Source organism: Herpailurus yagouaroundi, unplaced genomic scaffold, assembly GCF_014898765.1.
Source record: "Herpailurus yagouaroundi ecotype Mexico unplaced genomic scaffold, PumYag 217, whole genome shotgun sequence".
NCBI lineage: Eukaryota > Metazoa > Chordata > Mammalia > Carnivora > Felidae > Herpailurus > Herpailurus yagouaroundi.
In genome coordinates, this window is record NW_024412448.1 from 4,329,778 (window position 1) to 4,344,344 (window position 14,567).

General features: G+C 63.0%; 2 protein-coding genes across 8 annotated transcripts in view; one reads left to right on the plus strand and one right to left on the minus strand.

Annotated features, from left to right (window-relative positions):
- Window positions 1–6,907, plus strand: part of CARD14 (caspase recruitment domain family member 14) — a 41,385-nt gene extending 34,478 nt beyond the window's left edge. For 5 of the 7 annotated variants that reach the window (XM_040456598.1, XM_040456599.1, XM_040456601.1 and 2 more), the window contains 6 exons: window positions 753–804; window positions 1,423–1,537; window positions 2,105–2,278; window positions 4,254–4,375; window positions 5,067–5,182; window positions 5,704–6,907. In XM_040456598.1, the coding sequence (XP_040312532.1) occupies window positions 753–804; window positions 1,423–1,537; window positions 2,105–2,278; window positions 4,254–4,375; window positions 5,067–5,182; window positions 5,704–5,911 (787 nt within the window). In that variant the 3' untranslated portion in view covers window positions 5,912–6,907. Of the gene's footprint in view, window positions 1–752; window positions 805–1,422; window positions 1,538–2,104; window positions 2,279–4,253; window positions 4,376–4,819; window positions 4,945–5,066; window positions 5,187–5,703 lie in introns of those variants that run through there. The other 2 variants (XM_040456602.1, XM_040456603.1) reach the window with 2 other exon arrangements.
- Window positions 6,908–7,266: 359 nt separating this feature from the next.
- Window positions 7,267–14,561, minus strand: SGSH (N-sulfoglucosamine sulfohydrolase). The gene is made up of 8 exons (XM_040456606.1): window positions 14,429–14,561; window positions 13,153–13,313; window positions 11,263–11,368; window positions 10,867–11,017; window positions 10,411–10,567; window positions 9,987–10,068; window positions 9,030–9,233; window positions 7,267–8,302 (listed from the first exon to the last, which is right to left on the minus strand). The coding sequence occupies exons 1-8, from the start codon at window positions 14,523–14,525 to the stop codon at window positions 7,743–7,745; spliced, it is 1,518 nt and encodes a 505-aa protein (XP_040312540.1). The 5' UTR covers window positions 14,526–14,561; the 3' UTR covers window positions 7,267–7,742.
- Window positions 14,562–14,567: the final 6 nt, after the last annotated feature.

Genomic DNA, 14,567 nt, shown 5'->3' on the forward strand with positions numbered 1-14,567 from the left:
CTGGCTTCTCGTGGACGAACCCCCCTGCCAGCGAGGAAGAGTGGTCTCCCCAGGCTTCCCTCCACTGCCCAGGAGCAGAGGGTAGGCATGATGAGATGTGCCCCCAAGTGGATGGAACCCCCAATGTGCCACCTCAGTTTTACTGCTTACATGAGGTTTCTTTGTGAGAAGGGATGGCCTTCATCCTAGAGCATTCTAGAGCACTGAGGACCAGCATGACACTGGGGCTGGCTCAGTCTGTCACGGGGGGCTGCCTGGGCACAGCAGGATGTCAGTGGTCCTTCTGCCCCCTAGTTGTGACAATGAAAAATGTCTTCTCCAGACATGGCCCGGTGTCTCCTGGTATGTCTGGGACTTGTTGGTTTGAGCACAGAAGTCCCGCGTCCTGGGACAGCTGGACAGGGGGTGGCCTCCCTGGGAGCAACGACACGCCTGCAGAGAACCGTGTTCTGGACCGAGCGTGGTCCACGAAGCGTGGGCGTCGGCCGTACCTGGCCGTCGAGGTTCTGGAACGTGGCCCAGACCCAGGCTCACACCGAGTCACCTGGGCTCCGACTCACAACAGTTCATGTGGCAGCTGCAGGGGCGGGCCAGGGCTTTGCACTTTTTCGAAAGCCCCAGCGGACCATAGTGGCCACCAGAGTGGAGAGCAGCTGCCTGGGGCCACAGGGGTGCTCTTGGGGTGCTGGGCAGGGGCCCCCTCTCGTCAAGCCCTCCTTGCCAGTGGGTCAGGGCTGTGCTCTTCTGCACAGGGCTCAGCAGCTGCTCATTGCTCTGATCCAGCGGAGCACCATCGCCCGCAAGGTGAGGCGGGGAGGGCCGCACCCGGACCCCGGACATGGGCGCCTGCTATGGGGGCCCTGCCTCCCCCCTCCCCGGCCCTCCTCCTCCCGGCTCACAGCACCTGGAGGGCCCTGGCCCCATCTGGGGTGGGCTGGAAGGGGGGCAGGTGCTGGCCTGCTGACCCCATGGGTGCGACCCCTGGCATGTCTCTCCCTGGGGGGCCCCTCCGGCCGTCACCTGGGTCTGCACCCTACACCCAGCCCGCAAGCTTCTCTAATGCGTGCAGGTGCCCTCTCTGTCATGCCCCCAGTTCATCCCATTTGCCCGTCCCCACCCCATCCCATTCCCTCTGAGGTCCTGACACAGAGCCCTCAGCTGTCCCGGGATTGGGGCAGGGCCGGGCTGTGGGGCCCCTCCCCTCCTCTCCCCTCCCCTCCCCTCCCCTCCCCTCCCCTCCTGCCTCACTCTGGATGCCCTGCCTGAGGACCCTCTCCTGCCTCCCTTCATCTCCCACCCTCCGGTGTGGGGCCTGCGCCACCTGGCTGTTCGGCGGGCACAGCCTGGTGGCCCGGGGACCAGCCTGGGTTTGGCCGTGTGCAGACGGCTTGGACACCTGCTCGTCCCTCTGCTCCCCTCTAGCAGTCTTCTGGGGGAGCCCAGAAGCTGGTCCGCATCGTCAGCGTGGACAGAACCAAGGCCAGCCCTGTGTGCTCGTCCTCTGAGGGGGCCCTGTCGGAGCGCAGCAAGCCAGAAGGTGAGGCGGCCGGAGCGGGCCGAGGGTCCCTTGATAGCCCCCTCATGCCAGGCACGGGTGGGAGGTCATAAGAGAGGTCAGCACGGCACATCCCCCGACCCTGTCAAACCGTGTAGACGAAGACAGTAGAAGTGGATCGTCTTGAGTTAGTCGTCCTCTTTTTGGAAAGTGTTTTGGGTGCGTAACATGACTGCTGAAGACAGAAGGACAACCTGGAAGGCCAGGGTTCCGGAGGGAGGGAAGGCCTGGTGCTGTGGGTCCAGCAAGGGCGGGGACCCCGGGGCCAGGGGTCAGGCTGACCGTGGGGACGGCAGGGAACTGCGTTTCTCCATCCTGGGGTGGGCCTGTGGAGCGGCACCTGGAGAGACCGGAGCCCCGGATCAAAGGGTGCAAGGAGCCGCCGAGCAGGGCGTGTGGGAGGCGGGCGTCACCGGTGGGAGCCGAGCGTGGGCCTGTGTCCCAGCAGGAACCCCGGGCTGTGCAGACACGGACGGACTCGGTGCGTCCTGGGCCGTGGGGGCTGGTGAGCAGCCCAGCCTGGAGCCTCACGCCTCCTCTCCCCCACAGAGCCCTCCACCACGTGCTTCTGGGCCGAGACCTGCTTCACCCTGGTGCCCTACAGCCTGGTGCGTCCCCACAGGCCCAGCCGGCCCCGGCCCGTGCTCTTCGTGCCCAGGGTGGTCGGCAGGATCCTGAGCGAGAAGCTGTGTCTCCTCCAGGGGTTTAAGAAGTGCCCAGCAGGTACGCTGTCGCCTGGGAGCCCCGCCTGTCAGGTGGCAGAGCGAGCCCTTGGCAGAATGCTTGTCTTCTTCTCTGGAGGCCCTGGGGCTGCTGTGACAAGGGACCACAGATTGGGCCACTCTGCACAGCAGGGATTTATTCTCCCGGGGTGATGCAGTCCAGAAGGCGGACATCCAGTGTCTCTGGGCTGCCCCCCGCCCGGAGGCTCCAAGGGGTGGGGTTCTCCTTTCCTTTCCTGGCTTCCGGGGTGCCCGCAGTCCTGGGGGTCCCGGCCTGTGGCTGTGTCACTGTGCTTTCTGCCTCCTTGTCCTGTGACCTCCCCTCTCCATGTCTGTCTTTGGCCCCTTTTTTTTTTAGTTTATTATTTGTTTATTTATTTATATATTTATTTAATTATTTAGAGAGCATGTGAGCAGGGGTGAGGGGTGCAGAGAGAGAGAGAGAGAGAGAGAAAAGAGAGAGGGAGAGAGAGAGAGAGAGAGAGAGGGAGAGAGAGAGAATCCCAAGCAGGCTCCTGGCTGTCAGCGCAGAGCCCAACGTGGGGCTCTAATGAACGGTGAGATCATGACCTGAGCCAAAACCAAGAGTCGATGCTTAACCAACTGAGCAACCCAGGCGCCCCTCACAGTCTTCTTATAAGGAACCAATCTTGAGGCACCTGGGGGGCTCAGTCGGTTTGGCGTCCGACTTCAGCTCAGGTCACGATCTCACAGCTTGTGAGTTCAAGCCCTGTGCCGGGCTCTGTGCCGACAGCTTGGAGCCTGGAGCCTGCTTCGGATTCTGTCTCCCTCTCTCTCTGCCTCTAACCCCCTCGCATTCTGTCTCTGTCTCAAAAATAAAACATTAAAAAAAAAATTTAAAGGAACCAATCTTTAGGGCCGTCTTCTTCCAGGATGACCTCATCGTAACTAATCACATCTGCAAAGACCCTATTTCCAAATAAAGTCACAGCCCGAGGTTCCAGGTGCTCACGCATTTAGGGGGGATGCTGTTCGATCCAGCGCAGTCGCTGCTCGCAGATAGGGTTGTACGGAACCGGGGCGGGACCAGCGGAGGGCTCCACCCGCCTGCTCACCTCCAGAGCTGCTCGGTGGAGGGTCCCCGAGAGACCCCGGCCATCTGGACTGCCAGATCCCAGGGGACAGGGTCTGAGCGTCTGCACCGCAGAAAGAAGGTTGCGGCGGTTGGAGAGCGGGACGCGGGCTTTGTGGGAGTTTTCGTTCATCCGCTCGCCGCTGGCTGATGGCTGCGGGAGGCCTTGGCTCTGCACTACCCATGGAGCTCACAGAGGGCACCGGGCCGCAAGTGTGTGGGCAACGTTCGGGCGGCGAGGCCCGGGGAGAGGAGCTGTCCATGAGCTGGGGTCGCCGTGACCATGGGGACGCTCTGGGGGCGCGGCTCGGACTCCGGAGAATGGGCGTCAGGACCGAGAGTGGACAAGTGGGGGTGTCTTGACTGGTTCATTCAGGGCAAGGGGTCTCCGCCCGGGCACCGACAGCGGGCTGGGGCGGCCTCACTCTCTGTGCTGGGGCCCGTCCCTGGCCTCCACCCACCAGATGCCGGTAGCACCCCCTCCCCCTGAGCCGTGACGGCCCAAAATGCGTCCGGACGTCGCCAGGTCTCGCTTGGGGGCCCCACAGCCCTGACCTGTGGGCTCTAAGGGATTCCTAGGGGTGACAAGCTGGACATTCACGTTTGGATCTTGAGGGTGTGGGAGAGGGGTTTATCCGCACCCTTCCTCCCTCTCTTCCGTCCATCCGTGCACCCACGTCCGGGCACTGGCAGAGCACGTGACTGATGGTCGAAGGTGGGCGTGCAGGGCACAGACTCTTCTGAGCGTGAAGAGCAGGGCCAGGGGTACACAGACGACACCCTAGGCAGAGGGTTCCCCAGAGCTGGGGGGTCCACCGGGGTGAGAGTGCTCAGGACCTCGCAGAGCTGGGTGCCTGATGTCCCCGTCCACTGTCACCTTCAGAGTACTTGAGCCAGGAGGAATACGATGCCTCCAACCAGAGGGGGGACATCATCCAGGAGAAGGAGGCATCCGGTGGCCGCTACTGGGTGACCCGCAGGGCCATTGAGTCCCTCATGGAGAAGGTAATGGGCAAGGCTGGGAGCTGCCCAAATGGGGGTTTGGGGACCCATCTCCGGAGGATGGTGGTGGGACAGGGCAGGAAGGACTGACGCTGAGATCGGAGGGACGCTGGTGGCCAGCCTGCAGGCTAGGGACGCCCCGTGCTGGTGCTCAGCTAATCTCTGGCTCAGCGTGCGGAGGGCGTAGTGCGGAAAGACCGAGCCCCGTCTCCGCCATCTGGGATCTGTTAACTTCCCTGAGCCGGATTCCTTGGCACAGGAAATTTGAGTAATATTTGTTAAAACGAGGAATAAAATGGAGATAAGCCTCCATACTGATTTAAGGCTCAAACGAATACACGAAAAGCAGCTCACCGTGAACCATGCGGTTTTATGTGGACGTGAGACGGGCAGGCCCAGCTGTGAGCCAGAGGCAGATGCCCCCCCCTTCCCAACCCCCGCCCACAGAGGCTGACGGGGCCTCCCGACCGGGAGGGTTCTGGCCCCCCACAAAGTCTCCTGCGACCCCAACGACTCACAGTTCCTAGATTCTGCCGATGAAACACCAAACGGACAGACCTGAAATGGTACAGCAAGTGCCCTCGCACCCAACAGGGCGCCCCCGGCTTCTCTCCCCATCGCCCCTCCCCGGTGTGGGCTCCTCTCGCTGCCTCTGAGGCCGAGGACCTTGAGCCATCTCCCCTGTCCCCTGCAGAACACCCACGCCCTCCTGGACGTCCGGCTGGACAGCGTCCGTGCCCTCCACAGGTCGGAGATCTTCCCCATCATCGTCCACATCTCCGTCAACGAGAAGGCGGCCAAGAAACTCAAGTAGGTGGGATCCCGAGGGCTGGCGGTGGGGCTGAGCCTGGCGTCACGTGCCTCCGGGGCACGGCCTGGGGTCTGGGACGAGCACCTGCAGCCTCCCCCCTGGGAGCAGCCCTGACGGTGAGGGAGGCCTGGCACCCGCCTTGACTAAGGCCGCGTGTTCGCTGGGGTACGAGAAGCTCACGGTCCAGCTGCACTGGGTGAGGACAGGAGCTGAACACCGTTACTTGGGGTGTGGCTGGGGACAAACCCAGACGTCCTATTGTCCCCTTACCACTTGTCAGCTGAGGTTGTAAACTGGACCCTGCGCCCCACACCCATGCAGCGTCGTCCGGGGCCTGACTCCTGTCTTCCTTACGAGGCGCTCGGACCCCCAAAGCGGGGCAGGGCATTTGTGCCGCGTGGCCCGTGTGCTGGTCCCCTGGCATTCCGCGCCGGCGGTCGGCTTCCTGGGGCTCCGTGCTGGGCCGCCGCACGCAGCTCTCGCTGAGGGGTCCCCCCCTCCCCGTGTCCGGCCCGTGCAGGAAGGCCCTGCAGCGGCTCAACACCTCGGAGCGGCAGCTACTGGAGGCGGGCAGGCAGGAGGAGGGCGAGCTGGACGAAGTGCCCTGTCTGTACAGCAGCCTGGCCCCCGATGGCTGGAGTGACCTGGAAACCCTGCTCGGCTGTGTCCGCTTGGCCATCGCAGACGAGCAGAAGAAGGTTGTGTGGACAGAGAAGAGCCCCCGCTGACGCCCCCGGAGTCCCCTCCAGAAATTGTGGGGACCTCTGAGTCCCCACAGGAGTCCCTGACAACGTGGCCCTGTGCGTTGAGCTCAGGGCCTCTCAGGCACAGCCCTGCGGGTGCTCACCAAACAAGCCCAGCTCTCCGGGCATTGGCTCCCCTCTCTCACCAGGGTCTGACCTTGAACTACATGCAGGGGACAATGGGCATTCGGACCATCTCCTCCTCCTCCAAGGCTCCGCGTGGTCTGGAACCAGACGCCCCAAGAACATTTCTGCAGTGGGGGCGTCTCCCGAGCCTTCCCGGAGCCAGAGGCCCCAGATGTCCAGAAAACCACCCGTCGGACCCGAATCACTGTACTTCCCTTTGCAATTCAATGTGCCAAAGCGCTTGTTCCAAAGCCACGGTGGCTGCAAGCTGATAGCCCTGATGACCCCCATGGTCACTCCCATCCCTGCCCAGAGCAGAGACACAACCCCTCTTGTAATGTCATCCTGGCTTTCTCAGCTCCTGATGGCAGACAGGTGCCTCAGTAACTCCAATTTAGAGAGATGTGTGTATGTGCTGGGAAGCCTAGTTTCCCAGTGATGGAAACAGTATTTTCAGCGGTGCCTGGCGGTTTTGGGGGACCCGTGGGGGTCCTCGAGAAGCCTTCCACAGACACATTGCACAAATGCCATCTGGGCTCCCCGAGCCTGGGAACTGCCCCCCTCTAACTGGGTACCTCCCTCCCCACCAGCTCCTTCTCCAGAGTAAAGCACCTTTACTCCACCTCCAGAGCTCAGGAGACATTTGGGCGTGGCTTGGGCAGGGACCCCCGGGTCCCCTGACCACCCGGCCTTGCCGCCCGCAGTCACAGACTGAATGGAGTTTTGGCAGCAGCGGCCCTGAGTCTGAGTGCCTCGGGCGGTTGCTCTAGAACTCAGACCGCCATTCTCGCAAACGAGGTCAGAAAATGAACTTCTATGTATTTTACTGAAATAAAGCTTTTCCGGTGCCCTGGACCATGGCTCTGTCCTTACGCCACCAGGATGAGGTCGGCAGGGGAGGGGAGGAAGGCAGGAGCCCACCACTCAAGGGAAAAAGCCCCCGCTTTCTGGGTCTTTCCAGGTCGAGCAGGTGGAAGCTGGGCAGGTCCGGGGCAGCTACGAGCAGCAGCACGGGTGTCCAGCCGGACAGAACTAACCCAAGCCACAGGATGGGGTCTTCGTGCTTGGACATTCAGAAAGGATGAGCTCTGCCCACACAGACCACAGAACGAAACTCGGCACCCGGGAAGCCTGCCACGGATCAGCAGCCTGGCGGAAACCCCGCCAGGGTCGGGAACTTGACCGTGGGGCAAAGCGAAGGATGCAAAACACGCTCAAGGGTTGTTCGAAGAGTTTTCAAGGCCAGGGAGTGACACGAGCCAGGCACTGGGTTCCCACATACGGTGCAGTTTGGGGCCACCGCCACCCGTGGGACACACGGAGGCCCAGCTCCTCCCGGGTGAAGGGCGCGGGGACGTCTGTGGGCTCCGAAGAATGAAGGTCTCGAGCCCCAGGTCCCAGCGCCTGCTCTTGACAGGTCCCCAGCCGAACCCAGGAAACAAGCCCCCCTTCCTGCAAGTCCTGTGCTGAGACAGGACTCGGACACCAGGACGACCGCGTCCCCACTCCCACGGGCGGAGGAAGGAGCGGGGCACAGGCCCCACCACTCCCCCCTCCACGCAGTGGCAGCAACGACCCCAGCATCAGGGAGAGCCCTGCTCAGACGGGAGGGTCGCTGCCCCTCCCTCCGCCTCAGCTGGAAAGGTGGGGACCGGGCGTGGGGAGGCCTCCCACGTCCCCCGGGCGACCCTCACAGCTCATTGTGGAGCGGCCGGCACTGGGGAGAGAGCCTCTCCTCCAGGACACCATCGGGAGCACACACCCAGGGGTCGTGGGTCTCCCACTGCCACTTGGCCAGCTGGGTCTGGAGCAGGTCCAGAACCTGGGCATAGCGTGGATCAGCGGCCAGGTTCCGGGTCTCGTGGGGGTCCTGGCTGCGGTCGTAGAGCTCCCAACGGTCCCGGTAGTAGTAGTGACGGAGGTCCTTGTACCAGCCCGTGGGCTGGCCGGCCGCGGTGCGATTCAGGAGGTCCTGAAAGGTGGGCGACACGTAGAAGTCCTGGTCGATGGGAAAGGGCATCCTGAAGTTCAGGTTGTGCACCAGGCGGAAGTCCCGGTGGTGCACGGAGCGCATGGGGTAGGCCATGGTGACCTCGTGGTGGCTCTGGCTGCCAAAGACGGTGCTCCAGAGGGGCTCTGCCTCCAGCGCCGGCAGGAGGGACCGGCCGGTGAGCCGGACGGTCTTCGAGCCAAAGATGGCGTAGCTCGGGTAAGGGACGGAGAACCAATCCAAGATGGTGGGCGTGAGGTCTGCAAAGGAGGCGGGGTGTCGGCATGAGAGCCCCCACCACGGAAGGGCTCGATCCAAGCCTTTCTGGAATGCTGCTGGGCCCCCCTGCACACCAGATCACCACCAGGGAGCCGTGCTGGGTCCAACCTGCCACTGTGGCCCCAAACCTCTAGGACGTGACGCCTTCGATGGCTTAATGAGAGGCTCCAACTTGGCAATACTGGGGCTCCTGGTAAAATCTCTCAGGTCCGTAAGGAAGCCCCCTCGGAGGGCCTCATCTGTTCTTGTCCTGTGCCGTGGCCACAGCGCTACTGAACTTGTGCTTTGGGGCCAAAGGGTGATGGGGGCCCCAAGCTGCCCTGGCCCCTCAAAGTCAGCTTCCCCGGCATCAGCAATGCAGATTCTCAGACACTCTGGGGATGTCCACGTGCACACCACGTAGACGTTCCCTAGCACTCCAGAGGGCTCTGACACTCACCCGGGGAAAAAGCAACAGTCTCGGGGGCAGCGACACTGAAGCTAGAATCCTATCTTGATGCTTACAAGCTGTGTGCCCTTGGGCAACTCACCTTACCTCTCTGATCCCCATCTGCACTTATAGAACGGGGTGGCCCTCCCTTCTCTGCCCAGGTGGTGTGGGAACCACGTAAGATAGCGGGTGTAGAGCGGTGTCTGGACACGGTGATACCACTAAATTTGCCCCCTCTCTCCTCCCCCCCCCACACCGTGTGAGCCGCGGAGCCATACCTAGGAGGCTCACGTAGGCCTCGCTGACCTGGCCCCAGCGTTTCGTGTGCTCCGGGGACGACACCAGCAAGGGTTCGGCGGTGCCCGGCCAGTACAGGTTGGTCCTGCCACTGGGGAAGGGGATCCCGTTGTCGGACGTGAAGATCACCAGGGTGTCATTCAGGACACCTGCTTCATGCAGCTCCTGGAGCACGAGTCCCACCCCTGGGGGTGCGGAGGGGAGAGCGGAGCTCAGCCACAGACAGGCATGGAGGGGCGGGGGGTGTGCGGGCACTCACACATTCCTCCGTCCACCTGTTGGATCTCTGCTGTCTGCCCCCCTCCCCTGGCCACCGCCCCGGCCCCTCACCCAGCACCCTGTCCTGCAGGGGGCCGGGGACGCCGGCCATCCCTCAGCACATCCGTGGCACCCGCACGGCCGGTTGGTTTTCTGGAATCTCACGCCTGCCCCGTGTGGGTAGCAGGGACCGAACGGGGCGACGGCCGGAAGACAGGAGTCCCTCCACACTCTCCCCCTTCCCAGGTCACCAGCCACTAACGGCGCCGAACGGTAAAGGTTCCACCTTTCGGTAGTGGCTGAACGGCGGTCCCTGCGGAGGGAAACGAACCCGCCAGAACCTGTGAACGTGACCTCATTTAGTTAAGGGGACTCGACAGACGTCACCGTCACGGATCTTCAGGTGATCGTCCAGGTGGGCCCTAAAGCCCACGACAAGGGTCCTCGTAAGGAGAGACACAGCCAAGACGTACGAGGCTACGTGAGGCCGGGCACAGACTGGAAGGGTGCGGCCACGAGCCAAGGGACACCTGGGGCCACCAGACCCTGGAGGAGGCAGGAGGACTGTCCTGTGCCCCAGAGGCTGCAGGGGACACGGCCCTGCTGCCACGACTTCAGACCTCTGGTCCAGCACGGGCTGCGAGCTGCAGCACACCGCCGTCTGGGCTCCTGGAACCCACCTTGGTCCATGCGGCCGACGGTGGTATACTGGGCGGCTAGGTCAGCTCGGGCTGCGGGAGTGTCGGGGACGAAGTAGGGCACCTGGGGGAGCAGGTGAGGGCAAAGCCAGGGTTAGAGCACGGAGGCCGGGGAAGGGGTGGCCAGCCCTTGAACGGCGGTAGATGAGGGCCAGCCCCCCTCCCAGGGCCCGAAATCCTGCTCCACGGTGAACGGTGGGGCCCAGAACGTCCCTGCTTCTAGACACGTTAACACTTGTTTGCCGGCCGCGCAGACGGGAACCGGGTCCAGTCTCTTGTTAAACGTGCTAAAGTCACATACCCGGGGGCCCAGGCTGCCAAGCCCCCTCCCCCCCCCCCCCGATTTACGAGGCAGAAGAAGAAGGGTAAGCGAGCGTCTTGGAGACACGGCGGGGGGCTGTCCTACCACCACGTCCTGTGGGTCGTAGGCCTGGGGGGTCCAGTCTGGGATCCGCCCCATGCCGCTGTCCCCGTTGCCAAACTTCTCACAGAAGGTCCCGTACTGGGGCTGGGAGTGCCCACAGCGGTGGGGGTCGTGGAAGGCGACATACAGGAAGAAGGGCCTGCCCGGGGGGGGGGGGGCGGGGCTTGAGTCTTGAGGTCAGCTGGTTGACATGCCACCTGGCTTTCTACTCTGCGGAGCCCCATTCTTTAGGCGGGAACACCCCTCGGGACCGTCCCCTCCTCTGTAACTGAAAACGTCCCCTCTCCTCTCCCTCTGACCAGACTGACTTGAGTATCTGGAACTTTCTCCCCCTCCCCCGCTCCTCCACCTGGGGTCTCCAAGAATCCCAACTAAAGACTCTGGGATGTGCACCTGGCCGAGGGGGTGGGTGGTAAGGGGTTGGGGGCCTCCGCGCACCTGTCATCCTGAGTCTGCAGGAACTTCCGGACGAGCAGCTTAATTCTGGTGATGTTGCGTCCTACCTGGAGGACAGAGCCGTTCTCCTCCGTGTAGGCGAAGTCAAACGGGTACACCGGCTCGGGCCCCACGTGCTTCTTCCCAATGATGCCTGGAGGTGGGGACACGGGCCTTCCAGAGCCCCTGAGGTATCCCGCCCCACTCCGCTCCCTTCTTCACCCCTCCCCCCCCCAAGCCCTGCCCTGGTGTGGCCTCTAGGGGGTCAGCCCGGGCCCTTGTCCTCACGGAGCCAGGGCTCAGGGGAAAGGCCGAGGACCTCGGGTGTTCAGAGCAGGCGACACGGGGCTCGCCCCGAGGGGGCCTGTCCGGTCCCCGTTGTGGCAGGAAGCCGCTCACCTGTGCGGATGCCGGCCTGGCCGAGCAGCCGCGGCAGACTCTGCACCTTGTCGAAGGAGTTGAAGTGGTGGACGTCCTGATGCAAGCCGTACATCCCGTTCTGATGCTGTGGCAGAGACGCGCGTGATGCGGGGCCCCACCTGCCCCGGCTCTCCCCGTGGCTCGTCGCCGGGCCCTCCAGGGGCCCCCTTTCGGCTCGGGCGGCCGGCACCCAGGGAGAGTTCCACGGCCTCTCCGTCTGGCCCCTACCGTAGGACATCAGCAGGGGAAACAGCACGCCGGAGATGTGCCCCAAGGGGTGGCTTTTATTTCCTTCTTTTTTGTCTACCCGGGTTTTCCAGCTTTTTTGTTGCGAGCACATGCCACGGCGGCAAACCACTGTTAACTGGATTTTTTTTAAGCTTATTTAGAGAGAGAGAGAGCACGAGTAGGAGAAGCACAGAGAGAAGGAGGGGGGGGGATCACAAGCAGACTCTGTGCCGTCAGTGTGGAGCCTGATGTGGGGCTCGAATCCACGAACCGTGAGATCATGACCTGAGCCAAAGGTGGACGCTTAACCCACTGAGCCACCCAGGCGCCCCGATTAACTGGATTTACAAACTGAGACTGGAAAGACGTAAGACAAGCTGGAACAGTGCTCTCCTCATTCCTACGGCCCGGACGGGAGTGCAGCTCACAGCTGCCTGATTAACCTTCCAGGAGGCGTCTGGGTAGTGGCCACACATGGGCCGCCTACACATGGCCTTGGTCTCTCCAATGGGGACGCACAGAGCACACCGGCTCCCCGGAAGATGGTGTCTCGGGGTAACACATCAGGAGTAAGTACTCGTGCACCCAAGTTCACAGCAGCGTTATTCACGACAGTCAGGAGTAGAAGCAACCTCGGCATCCGTCGGCGGTTGAACAGGTAAGCAAAGTGTGCCAGACCCGCGTGACGGAACCTCACACGGTGTTTTGGCCGCAAGGAAGGACATCCTGACGCCTGCTACGACGTTCCCGCGAGGCCACTACGCTCGGTGACATCAGCCAGTGCCCACAGGGCAAACATTGTAGCAACCGCATGCACTGAGACGAATAGAATAGAAGGTACCAGGGACCGGGAGGGGCGCAGGGAGTCAGCGGGCACAGAGCTTCGGTTTGGGAACACGATTAAGTTCCGGGGGTAGACAGCAGGAACGCCGCGCGATAACGTGAGCGTATCTGATGTCGCTCAGTCACGCACTTAAAAAAAAAAGTGACTGCACCGAGGGCGCCTGGGTGGCTCAGTCAGTTAAGTTCCTGACTTTGGCTCAGGTCACGCTCTCCCGGTTCAGGAGTTCGAGCCCCGCGTTGGGCGCTGCACTGTCAGCATAGAGCCCGCTATGTCTCCTTCCCTCTCTCTCTGCCCCTCCCCCACAGCCTTGCATGGGGGTGCTCTCAAAAATAAATGAAAAAGCATTTAAAAAATATTTTAAAAAAGAATCAAAATGGTAAGTTTTGCACTACACATATTCTAGCACACACAATACAGAGTAAACGTTTACGTGGTAGCTCCTACCATCACTCAAGCTCCCGGGATAACAGTGTGACCGGAGTTAACCCCGGACAACCGCATGCCAGGCACCTGGCTATGTGCTTTCCATATAAAGTATGAGCTTGGCCAATCCCGTAAGAATCCCAGGAACGAGGTGTTCTCAAGACCCCATTTCACAGGTAAGAAGACTGAGGTTCGCGAGTACGTGATTTGGTCACGGTCACACAGAGCAGCGGAGAGGGCGCCCTCTAGCCCATACTCGAACCCGCTTGGCTGGGAGTGGGGAGAAGAGGGTGGGCCCATCCCCAGGGGAGGTCAGGGAGGGGCTCTCGGGGTCGGTGTCGAGAGCCCTCCTCCCACACCCCTGCTGCCCTCACCTGGGGCAGGCCAGTGAGCAGACTGGCGCGACTGGGAGAGCAGCTGCTGACGGAGGTGAAGGCATTGCGGAAGACCAGGCTGCGGCGGGCCAGGGCATCCAGGTGAGGGGTGGCGATGGCACTGTTGTTGTAGGTGCCACTCTCGAAGCCCCCGTCGTCCGCTGAGGAAGGCAGAGGCAGAGGCCACGGGGGGCTGGACTCAGGACTGAGGGAGACCCGCAGTCCTGCTGCGGTGGCCTGGGCCCCTGGTGCCCAGGCACGCGTGACACCCAGGCGGCAGGACCCAAGTGGGCATTGTATCTGGGCAGGCGTGCCACCTGAGTGGGAATGCCACCAGGCACGCACAAGAACTGGGCGAGCGGTCAGCAGACAGGCACGAAACTCCGGTGGCCTGATACCGGGTGGGACTGGTACCCAGGCAGGCAGGACACCCCAGACAGAAAACTCAGGTCGAGTGTTAGCGAGTGGGTGTGGCTGGGCAGCCCCGGGGCTCCGCACACCCTGCAGGAGCTGTGGTTTCTGCGCCAGCGTCCCCAGCAGGGAGGAGCGGATGGGAGCCCCCAGAGGAGAGCAGCTGGATGTTACAATCAGCGGAAGGGCGGGTTGGAGACCACAAACTTAATCAGAAAGAGTGAATCTGGCAGAGCCTCAGACCTCAAAAGAGGAAAGAACAGGGTTGTCTTGTGACAGCCCCGCTCTGGTCACCAAGTCTCGTGAAAAGCAGAGCGCTAGAAGAACTTGGGATATCTGGGAGGGGACGGGGTAAGGGGAGAGGGCAGCTGGGTGGCGGGGGGGGGGGGGGCGGGGGGTGCTGCGCTGCTCAGCCAGGAGGAGAGCTGAGCCACAGCGCTCCCGGGTCTGAAAAGGGAAGGGCAAACTTACAGGGTTTCCCCGCTGGGGAGGAGATGAGCCCCCCACCCCCCACCCCGGCCGGCCCCCAGTCGCGTCTCTGGGGACTTGGACCCCAGCTCCTTCCTCTACCGCAACCCCTCTGGGGGCTGTGGACCACCGAGCTCTGGAAGGCCACCCAGCTGTCCGAGCTGGGGGCCCGCAGGGCTGGCCCTGGCTGCTGTGGGCACGCGTCGCGGTGCAGGGTCAGGGCCAGCGGCAGGAGTGGGGCGCTGGACGCCGGCCCGACCCCTGCGGAGCCCACGGTGGGCGAGGCCGCCCCTGCCTCCCTCTCCGAGGAGCCGAGCGCGAAGAGTCTGGGGCAGCAGAGAGGGCACACGGGGAGGGCTGCGGGGCTCGCTGGCGAGGGACGCGGGGTCGCACTCACCGAGGATCAGCAGCACGTTCCGGGGGCGCGCCCCGGGCACGCGGCAGAGCCCCAGGGCCAGCAGCAGCACCCAGCAGGCCGGCCCCCGACGGCGCATGGCGGCGGCTCCCGGCCCGCCGCCCCGCCCCCGGTCACGTGG

Bases quoted from the DNA above. Each gene is read 5' to 3' on its own strand.
- SGSH (XM_040456606.1), bottom strand. From the start codon at position 14,525: ATGCGCCGTCGGGGGCCGGCCTGCTGGGTGCTGCTGCTGGCCCTGGGG. The intron at 13,314-14,428 runs GTGAGTGCGACC...TGCCTTCCTCAG, and splicing joins GAACGTGCTGCTGATCCTCG to CGGACGACGGGGGCTTCGAG. The intron at 11,018-11,262 runs GTGAGCGGCTTC...CCCCACCTCCAG, and splicing joins CCAGGCCGGCATCCGCACAG to GCATCATTGGGAAGAAGCAC.